Raw genomic sequence first — 11,651 nt, forward strand, 5'->3', positions numbered from 1 at the left:
GAATGTAAGATAAATATGTGAATGAATGGCATCCTGCAAGTCTAGTGAAAAAAAGCTGGATCAGTTATGTGAGAGGTATACTGCACTTCTGAAAGGTAGAAAAAAATACAAAACGTGCACCTCAAACTCTGACAGAGTCTGCCCAGTCATCTTGCTGCAGTGCTGCAATGCTTGCTCTTGGACTGTAGTAGTTGCATTCCAGGGAGGAAGCTCTCATCATCTTTAAGGCTGTACAGGTACACTATAAGGAGCAAACCTGGTCCGTTCTTCCCTGAACAATATATATATATATATATATATATATATATATATATATATATATATATACACACACACACACACACACACACACACACACACACACACACACACACACACACACAAAATCCTCACTTTTAAACTGTAGAAAACTTCCCACTACATGTTACAAGCAGCCACTACACTTTATGCCATTCAAGAAAAAAAACTCTACTCTGCTTTCAAACTGTACCAAAGAGCTTCACTAATGCTCACTTCTGAACACTCTTAATGCACCAAAACTTCTCCTCTCCTCAAATAGTGGACCTCTTCCCTTTAGTACCGGGCTCTATTGTGCTCACTTGGTCTAAATGACCTAAGGCTGGCTCTGACTGTGAGACATATAAGAGGCATAAAACTTTTATAATTCGGTAATAGCCACTAGTGAAATGCATGATGAAAGATTATGTCTGTGTGACGACTGGGGAGAGATGGGCGAAGGCTGCCAGCCTAGTCAAATAGAATTTAATATATAATTCTATCAACTGTATAAATAAATGCAAAATACAGGCTTGTGTTTTTAAATGTAGGAAAATACTGTGAAATGTGGAACTGCAAAATAGGTGACAACATTGCACTCTACTGGCCCAGTGAAGCATGTTGTATCCTTTAATTTTAGAATTTGGCCCGAGGGCGGCTGGATGAAGATTTCAAGCCCATTGTTTTAGGTGAAATTTTATGACTAGAATTTAGATATGGAAGGTGCTTTACTGCTTTTGTTTCTGTTAGTATATACATGTGAAATGTCTTCTATTGTTGTAAGTTTCTGTGCAAGTGTTAGATTGCTAAATAATGCAGTTTGTGGCTTGAGAACTCAGACCAGGTGTTAAGATGATGCAATATGAATACTGGGAAAACCAAAGTGTCAAAAATGATGTAATTTTAGGAGGGCCTTAGAGACATGTTTGTTAGTAACATTTAAATACTATTTCTCACAAGAGACCTAAAGCATTTTGATCTGGATATCTAAGTTATCAGCACACTGCTTATGCTCATGTAAGTTTTTAGCACTGTGATATCTTGTAGGAATAGTTAAAGCTAGTAAAGATTAATTAGGTATTTTTCTTTGAAACCAGACCTGTCCTACTGTATTATTTTAAGTTTCTGTGTGATTTGTGAACTCTTAGATATCTCTGTGGTGTAGTAGATTTGTTTTGTGTTTTAATTATTTATTATTAAATAGTTTTAAAACCTTCTACCTGTGGCTGCTTTGTGTAGAGATGAAGTATGCTTTAGAGTACATTATATATTTATAGAGTTTACTGCCTAAGCCCTTCCAATAAGCCTTAGACTGTATAGTCACATTACCATTGGATATTAATATTGCACAGTAATAATTGGACAACCTTTTAAGGTCCTTTTAGTAGCTGATATTATTAACTGGGTGGTGGCAGTAATTACTACCGTATAGTCTGGGTAAAGGGGCACAACTGGAGAATCTGTGTCAGCCTTTCCCATGAGTGTCTGTGAAGTTGTATTAATATTTGTCTCAAAGTGTGTGTGTTGTGTCAGCTACTTGGGCAGGGACACGAAGCGCTGTTTGGACAGAGAGGGTACTGCGGGTTCTAGCCTGCCTAGTTAGGCTGAAAACTGGACCCTATAGCTGTGCTACTGGGGAGTCTTATTGGGGACCTGGTGAGCAAGGGAGCAGCCAGCCCCAGACTGACTGTGATCTCTGTGTGCACTTAATGGAAATTGTACTTTACTGTGTGTATTAGTTATCCTTTCCTCCTCTAGGAGACGACCTCCCTGGTGTTAGTGGTGAGGATTGATGCTCCTTGATTGCTGGGCCATGGCACGGTCATCACAGTCTGCTCCATTTACAAGTCTTGTAACAACTGTGGGAGCAGAACTGCCAGTAAAGAAATGCCTTGTCATTTGCTGTAATGTCACTCAGGCAAATCTATGAGTCATATAAAGCATAATGATACTATCAAAACATAATTCGGGGGGAGGGCTATGTGGGCCAAATAGATCCAAATGACCTAAGGATGGCCTTGAACAAGGAACACTTTTAAAGTATTGGCAGTCAATATTAGGGCTACCACCTTTCCCTTTTTGCCCAGGCCAGTCCCTGCTTGGGCAGCTGTCCCCGTGGAAAAAAAAATGGCAAATGTCCAGAAATTGTATGAAAAAAATTTCCTAAGTTTTCTATAATATTTTTATCTCTTTAATATTTTCTTTAATATTTGCAAAAAACAATTATGTTCTGAAATACATAAATGTTATATGAAGCAGCATAAGCATAAGAGCCATAGGGTCTCTACCCGCTTCGCTCCCCACCCTACCCCCTATTTCCTCCCGCCCCCAGTGGTTCCACCTTTATTACACTCACAAACCCCTCCCATATTTCCAATAGCCAACCACAGCACTAACCCAACACTACCTCCTCCATTTTCCCACTACTATCACACTTCCTCAACTAACATTTACAAGCATACCTTACCTATGCTCACTGCATGCACTCTCCTTGCATATCTTACATCCTACCAAAGCTCTATCATTCCCGCATTCAACCACTACCACTGTACTACTGCTCACACCACCACTCATGTCTCACCCTCACTCAGCTCTCCTCCCACCAACTCAAGAACCATCCCTATGCACCCCCACATATTCTACCAACTATACTACTCAAACATAAAGCATCCCTACAACTTAACATAGTAACCCTCCCACCATACCCATTACCCAAAGAGCACAATCATAAAGTTTCCCTTATAAACAAACACATTCAAAAACTGAGAAAACTAATAACCTCATGCATATCAAAACTAGCCCTAAGTGGAGATATCCACCCCAACCCTGGCCCTACCGTCTCCAACCCCAATCCTCATAATCAGACTAGAAACCACATCTTCTCCCATATTACAGACAATAGAAAGCCAAATGACTTCCTTCTACTAAGCCTAAATATTAGAAGTATATCCAACAAAGTCCATGAACTCCATACCACCATAGACTTGTACTCCCCAGATATAGTCATCCTGACAAACACCTGGCTAAAACCTCACATTACCAGTGAGCAAATACTCCCTACAGGTTATGGCATACTAAGAGTAGACCAGCTAAACAAGAAAGGAGGTGGTGTAGCTATAATATTTAAACAGCATCTAAACATCCAGATCTTAAAATCATCAGCTCCACAAATAGGCAATGAAGAAATAATATATACCAACCTCAAAATAAACCAAAACAAAACCATCACCATAACTGGATGCTACTTCCCACCTGGCCAAAACATCCCTCCACTAGAAAACCTCCTCAGCTGGTCTACCCACCATCTCCCCCAAGAAACTATAATTTTAGGTGATTTCAATATTGACTGGCAATCCTGTTCTGGCAACCATCCAACCCATCATGTAAACCTTCATGGCTTCACCCAACTAGTCCAGTCACCAACCAGGATAAATAAAAACTCCAGCAAGCACACTACCCTAGATTGGATACTAGTCAGTAAGAGCCCCAGTCATATATAACAGGCTGCTTATCAGATAGCCTCAGTGATCACCCCCCAACATTCCTACTGAAAAATACCTATACCAAGCTAAACCTGTCATCTACCGTCAGATACATAAAAAAATAAACTTTAACCCACTCACATTCATCTCATCCCTCAAAGAATGTAACTGGCATCCTCTAAAGTACCTCAGTCTTGATGACGCAGTTGCATTTTTTAATACTACCTTCCTGAGCATCCTTAATTACCATGCCCCCATAAGACTTTCCAGAATCAAAGCACAACCCTCCCCATGGCTACAGAAAACCACTAAGTCAGAAATGAAAAACAGGGATAAAGCCTGGGAGCACTGGTGCAAAACCAAGACCCCCTCAACTAGACAGAAATTCCTAGAACTACGCAATACGGTCAAAAAGCTAATAAAACAGGACAATTTCCAATACTACCAGTCTGCCCTAGACTTCTCCGAACACAGCCCCCAAACAATTCTGGTCCTCCATAAACTTCATCCTCCACTCAGGTAAAGTCAGTACCCCTCCTCCTAACATCCCTCACTCCTCAGAAAATATTGCTACCTCATTCAACACACACTTCACACAAACCATACTATCACTAGCTAAACAACACAACCAACCTCCCCTCCAACCCACACCTTCAACTACTAATCTCCCCACTGCCTTCTCTTTTTCTCCTGTACCTACCTCCAACATAAAAAAACTCTTAACTAAACTTAAGCCCACCAAACTAGCAACAGACAACTTCCCAAGTGAATACCTACAAATCGCAGCTGATGCTCTGGCCTACCCAGTATCCATCTTGATTAACCGATCTCTGTCAGAAAGTTATGTTCCCACACTGTGGAAAGTATCACATATAATTCCCCTCCACAAAGGCGGACCCTCCACAGAACTAACCAATTACCGCCCCATAGCTATTCTCTCTCCACTCTCCAAAATACTAGAGAGATGCATACACTCTCAGGTCTCAGAGTACCTCCTTACTAACAACCTCCTTTCCAATACTCAGCATGGTTTCCGACCAAACCATAGCACCACCACTGCCTTACTGTCCTTTACTAACACTATCCTTCAGCATAAAAACAATGTCTCTCTCTCCTCTGCTACTTTCCTAGACCTATCTAAAGCATTTGACATGGTCCCACACAAACAACTTATCTCTGTCCTCAATAACCTATCCTTCTCACAATCAGTCACCAACTGGTTTCAGAGTTACCTGTCTGACCGCCAACAATCCATTGTATGGCAGAATGACATATCACCCCAACTACCTGTCTCCATAGGGTTTCACCAAGGATCAATCCTTGGACCCCTACTCTTCTCTGTTTTCACAAATAATCTAGCCTCTGCCACCACACATGGCACACATACAATACGCAGATGACTCGACCATCATCTGCTCAGCCCAGTCCCTACCCAAACTGCAAAACGTTATACAGGAAGCCTTTTCCTCTGTTGAAACTTGGTTATCCGATGCCCAATTAATACTCAACCCAAACAAAACTAAACTACTCATCTTCCAACCTACCAAACATACATACTCAAAACAACTCTCACTTTAACATCACAGCAAAAGACAACACCACTATATACCCAACTGAACACACCAAATTGCTAGGAGTGGAAATAGACAATAAACTAAAATTTGACATTCACATATCCATGACCATAAAAAAAGTCCACAAAAAACTAGGAGAGTTAAACAGAAATAAGCATCTTCTCACCAAAGCAGCAAAGATTTCAATAGCAAACTCCCACCTTATCTCCACCCTACTTTATGCCTCTCCAATATATACCAACCTAAGGCAATGCGATCTAAACAAGCTAGAGACCTGCTACAACAAAATTGCCAAATTCACCACAGGGGCATCCTACCGTAGTCACCACTGTCTCTCACTTGCTGAACTGGGCTGGCTTGAACTCCCTCACCTCCTTTAATGGTATCAACTCTCACTAGCACACAAACTAGTAAACCATCCACTAAATGTCCCATCCCTCTAGAATCTACTCCAACCCTATCGCACCACCAGACCACTAAGATCCATCAACAAAAATCACTTGCAAATCACTAAAGCCAATAACTCTGCTGGTGAAGCACTATTCTCTTGCACCATAGCCAAATTATGGAACTCCCTCCCACCCACAATTACCTCCGTACCATCATGTACCCACTTCAAAACTTTACTAAAACGCACTTAAAAACATGCTGGCTATGCCCTTGCAACTCCCACTCTAATATCACCCACTCCATCCAACCACTGCCTTTCTTTCCACTCCACTAACTACCTTGATTATAGCAAGCTCAGATGCTCATAAGCCTAGTACTTATACAGCAGGAACTTCTTATTTTAACATTTGTTAATGTCTGTTAGGTTCATAGGTTCATACTAGGCTATCTGCCCTAGGGCATTTAGAAGCCTAGCCAGAGTGTGTTTGGCTTTTGCCACCCATTTTAAATTAATTTTGCTATGCCCTTTTTCAAGGTTAGTATACTGTGCCTCTGTCTAACAGTGACACAGAAGTGATACCCGGGGTAAACCTACGATCTCCCATCCACTCATCAAGATTCCTCTTGAAGAGAGTCAATGAGGGACTCTGCCTAACCTGGACCAGGATTTTATTCCAGAGTGAAGGGAGCCTCTGGGTTATGAATCTGTCCCTCCAGCATGTCCTATTTATTTCAGTGCTGAGGTTCAAGTCTCTCGAGCGCATAGCTCGATGGGATTTGGATTTTCTGAGGTGCAGCATGTCCATTAATTCCGGGTTGGACATGGCTTTATACGTCAGGCACAGATCGCCTCTGAGCAGGTGGTATGCCACTAAGTAAAGCTGGAGTTTCTTTAACCGGGCAGCATATGGCATCTGTTTGAGCCCTTTGATCCTCTTGGTGAGGTACTTTGGGGTCTTTCCAGTTGCTGCAGGTGTCTGGTAAGGTACATCCCAAAAGGAGCATTGTACTCAATTATGGGCCTGATGAGGGATGAGTAAAGAGGCACGATGACCTCCCCTGATCTAGATGTGAATCCCTTCATGATTAGGTGGGCTATATAAAATGTTTTTCTAACCACTTTGGCCATGTGGTTGCCAAATGAGAGAGTGCTATCAACTTGGGTCCCCAGGTCCCTAATTACTTCTTCTGAACTTAATGGATTACCACTTATGTGGTAATTTATGGGCACTTTGTTTTTGCCAAAGGGGATGACTATACACTTTTTGACGTTTAGCTTGAGGCCATGGCTCTGGCACCAGTTGTCTGATTCTATGAGGCCCTTTTGGAGGATGCTTGTGTCAGCTGGAGAGTCGATTATGGCGCCCAGTTTGCAGTCATCTGCGAACTTGGTCAGCCACAGTCCTTCCGTGTTGGCCTTACCTCCGAGAAATATATACCGAACAAGAGAGGTCCCAGGACTGAGCCTTGTGGGACACCACTTGTAACTGGTTTGGAGTCTGACATGGCTCCAGCAATTCTAACAATGTGGGTTCTGTCCTTGAGCCAGTTTGCAACCCATCTAGTGACATAGGGGTTTATATTTAAGCTGGTGAGCTTATCTATAATGCCCGAGTGGGGTATTGTATCGAAGGCTTTTGCGAGGTCCAGGTAGGCTGTGTGGACCACCTTCCCTTGTCAATGGCCTTGATGACTGTTTCAAAGAAATCGACCAGGTTTAAGAGGCAGGATCTGCCCTTAACAAAGCCGAACTGGTTAAGATCCAGTGTCTGTAGGTCCCCAATATCTTTATTTATGAGGTCCATGATGATCCTTTCCATAGCTTTGCAGACCAAGCTAGTCAGGCTTATAGGGCGATAGTTTCCAGGATCCGTTGAGGCACCACCTTTGTGGAGAGGGACCACTGTTGCTGTACGCCACTCTTTGGGTACATATCCTGTAGTAAGGCTGAGATTGAACAGTAGTTTTATGTTTGGGTTTAGCTCTTCTTGGAGTTCATGTAGGACGCAGCCTGGGGCACCATCTGGTCCCATTGATGCTGTGTTTTTTGCTTTGGAGAGGGCGGCTCTTACCTGAGCATCTGAGATGTCAGGGGTGCAGCACTCTGCTGGGATAGATATTTGCCCTTTTGGTGGGGAGGGGGGAGAAAAATTTGCGCTGAACCGGTAAGCTAGGATGTTGGCAATGTCTGTGGGTTCAGTGTATTTTTTGTCATTTTGGACTAATTTTGAGCATATCTGGGAATTCCCACCCAGGTTCCTAACATAACTAAAGAAAGCCTTGTGATTATCCTTAGTGTCCTGTGCAATTTTTCTCTCGAAGCTGGCCTTAGACGATTTTATGAGTGCCCGTAGTTTTTTGCTAATACTGATCAGAGATGCCTTCCCTTTTATTGGATTTTGCTCTATCATGTAGTAGCTTCCTCCTTCTATTGTATAGTTTGTTTATGGCTGGGGTCCACCAGACAGGACGTCTGCCTTTGGAGGATTGGGTCTTGGTTTTATTTGGAATTGCATGATCCATGCATTCCTGAAGGTGTTAATAGAATGCGTTTATAAAGGATTCTGCGGTCTGGGCCATATTTTCCACAAGCCCGGGGGCTTTGAAGGATTCCACCTAGGTTTTGAGGAGTGTGAAATTTGCTTTAGAGAAGTTTTTCACTGTGGTTTTCTGGGCAGGGGGTGGGGTCGGGATGTGAATATCCAGTGAGATTAGTTTATGGTCTGATCTTACCAGTGAGGGATACACTTCTGGTCTGGAGCATAGAGTCCCCATGTTGGTGATGATCAGGTCCAGTATGTTTTCCCTCTTGTGGGAGTGGTAACAAGTTGTTCCATAGCATTTGAGTTTATAAATTCTAGGAACCTTTGGGCTAGGGTGTTGGAGCTAGAGTAATGCTCCCAGTCTATGTTTGGGTAGTTGAAGTCGCCCAATATAATGGTGTTTGGAGAGACTTTCATATTTTCCAGTGTTCTCAGGAAGGCCGAGTGGGGTTCCTGGGTTTGGGAGGGTGGTCTGTAGCAGGCTATAAACTGGAAGGCAGTTTTACCCACTGTTAGTTGCACATGGATAGTCTCTGATGCTTCGTGCTGTGCCACCAACCTGGAGGTGTGGGTATCTTTGACGAATATTGATACTCCCCCTCCTTTTGTGGTTCGGTCCAAGTTTTGGGGCCGAAAAGCATGGTATGATGTATAACCTGGTAGTGCTGGGGTGCTCACGGGAGCCTTGAACCAGGTTTCTGTTACTGCACAGATATCGATGTTCTCCATGCTGAGGAGAGTTTCGAGTGCATGCATCTTGAGGTTTAGAGTTCTGGCGTTGAGTAGCATTACTCTTAGTTTCTTATCCCTTGTGATACCTATGGAGGTGGGTTTGTCTTTTGAGCCTTGCCTAAAAAAGGCACTATGGGGGTAGCAAGAGCATTTGCCAATATCCGAAAGCCCAGGGGTGACAGGTGCAAGCCGTCCCTAGCAAAGCATCGTGGCTTGTCAAGCATGTCCTCCCAGGCTGACAGGCAGTGGATCCCCTTTGAATGACACCAATACTTAAGCCAATTGTTGAAATTGATCATCTTGTCTTCATATTGTGGCATCATTCTTGGTGAGGGTAAGATGCTACTCAAGGTCAGGGTCATACCGGCCTGGGCTACATGCTCAGAGAGCTCCTCTAGGTCTCTTTTCATGTAGCCCAGGGAGGTACGTCTCAGGTCAGTCACACCAGCATGGACAATGACTGAGTCATATTTATACTTGCCTTGGAGTGACCTGAGTGCTTGTGTTATGTGGCGGATCCTAGTGCCCGACAGGCAGCTCACCGTGACCTTCTCCTTGATCAGCCTGGTGAGTGGGACCTCAGTGTGCCTGACGATAGAGTCACCTATTACAAGTGTATCATGTGTGTTGTTTAGCCTTAAGGGCTGTGACTGTTCAGCACACTGGCTTTGTGAGCTATGTGTTGCACGTGTTTTGTTTTGGGGTAGCGGTTGCTTGGGTGTCTGCTTTGGAGGTCTCTGCTGCTTAGGCAGATTTTTATTTAGAGCCTCCAATATGTTTTTGTGTGTTTATGTGTTTGGTTTGCTGTCGTGGTAGGTCTATGTGAGACTGGAATTGTAGTGAATGTGGTTTCCTTCTCCTCCTGACTGGTTACGCCAGTACTGAGTTGAGAGAGCTTAGCCTCCAGTTTGGCTATATGGTTGCATCTCTCACATGTGTTGGAATTTGTTGGGAGGAGGAGAGGGTTGTCTGTGTACATGAGCCAGTTGTAACATTGCCTCAAGATTCCCAGATTCACCAGCTGGACCAGAAAGGAGATTGACAACTGACCTTTGGACATGCTAGAATAGTATTGGGAATTTCTTTATAATTGAAAAAAGGGCCAATGGGGAACAAGGTACTCAAGGGGAGTTTGTGAGGGTGTAGTGCTTTTAATTGTTTAGTGCTGACTTAGTGAGCAAGTGCCAGGTAACTTAAATGCAATGTGTTCACAGATAAAGATTCTAGTTGTCTACTGATGTACTATGCTCATCTGTAAATATGTTGTAAGTAATTGCTATGTAAATTGTTAATCGCTATGTAATCCAATGTAACTACTGTCTGTTTATTTTAACTGTGGAGCTTTTTTCCCTGGGCATCCGCTGAAAATGGACCTACGGCCAGTCGGACACTCCCGGTCAACAAATATAAATAAATACATAAATAAGTATCAAACGCTGCAAAACTTTATTTTGGGGGAGGAGGGATGAAGTTCTCTCCTCTGTCCTAACCTTGGGTATGGTTTGTCCTGCAAAATCTCACATTTCTACTCTGGGCATTTAAAAAGGTGGAAACTGTAGACAAAATTCACTCAGAAAATCGACAGAACAAGAGAATTTATAGCAGTCTGTAACTGTAGTGATTTGAATTATGTAATGATTTAACCCTCACCCATTATTCTATGAGGTTTGTTTGTTTGTGTCTTTCGGCTTTTCCCGGTTAGGGGTCGCCACAGCGGAACTCTGGTCCGCTAATGATTGGCAGTTGATTTTTACGTACCAGCTTGCCAGGCCTGACGCACAACCTTCAACGAAGGTACGCCCATTCACGCATGTCTCTACGCAGAAGACGCTCTAACTGAAACAGCGTCTTACTGTGAGGCGACAACGCTACTGCAGTACCACCAACGAGGTAAAGTCCAAAACTAGCAGGCAAAACTAAGACAGTTGAGAGATTATATTACTTCTAACGCTGATTCGGTTGCTACGAAAGAACGTGCGAATGTCGCTGCACTTTGCCACTCAAAAGACATAAAAATGCTATTTCAGTCCAAGAGATAATGCGCGTTTCGATATTTAACAATTATATACATATTTCCGTGTGCATCGCATTAATTAGCCACGTAATAGTACCGGAGCAGATATTCTGACAACATGGGTAATCAACCACATGGTGGCGCCAGCACTTCCAAACCTCTCTCATTTTCCTCCAAAAACAAGTTTTTGGCTTTTACCTGCCAGATGAAGGAAGTGTACCTGTAACTTACCGCTGCCGAGCAACACTGTGAACTGGCACTGATCCCGATCATGTATCACCCTCAGTCCATCTTTGCGGTGATCGTTCAAAGCACTAAACTGAACTTGTGTAGTAAACGAAAAATTACAAGTTCTAATCAACGCAGAAATATTCCTATAACCGACGCGCCCCACCAACAGTTTAACTGCCATATTTAATAATAGAGAAATGACACTGTAAAAAGTGCGAAGACCTTACGGGCTGCTTCCACCTACTGGCGGCAGGGAAGTCCTGCAGGATTTTTTTCCCCTTCAGACTTTAGGCAGAAGTTTCAGCACGTAGCCATCATCCGGTTAACATTATTTCGTTTTAAGTTTTGTTCTTAACAGCTATAAACGCACACACAGCAAGTTAACGAAAAGGCAGTTCACTTAACATAA

General features: G+C 43.1%; 1 protein-coding gene across 1 annotated transcript in view; it reads right to left on the bottom strand.

The window, feature by feature from the left end:
* The window catches only part of LOC122799214 (protein NATD1-like), a 491,574-nt gene extending 480,136 nt beyond the window's left edge, over positions 1–11,438 (bottom strand). Inside the window, exon 1 of the mRNA XM_044068132.1 lies at positions 11,243–11,438. Within this exon, the coding sequence (XP_043924067.1) occupies positions 11,243–11,423 (181 nt within the window). The 5' untranslated portion in view covers positions 11,424–11,438. The remainder of the gene's footprint in view (positions 1–11,242) is intronic.
* Between the last annotated feature and the right edge of the window lie 213 nt (positions 11,439–11,651).

Source organism: Protopterus annectens, chromosome 4.part0 (genome assembly GCF_019279795.1).
Source record: "Protopterus annectens isolate FY-2018-M chromosome 4.part0, PAN1.0, whole genome shotgun sequence".
In the NCBI taxonomy this organism is placed as follows: Eukaryota; Metazoa; Chordata; order Ceratodontiformes; family Protopteridae; genus Protopterus; species Protopterus annectens.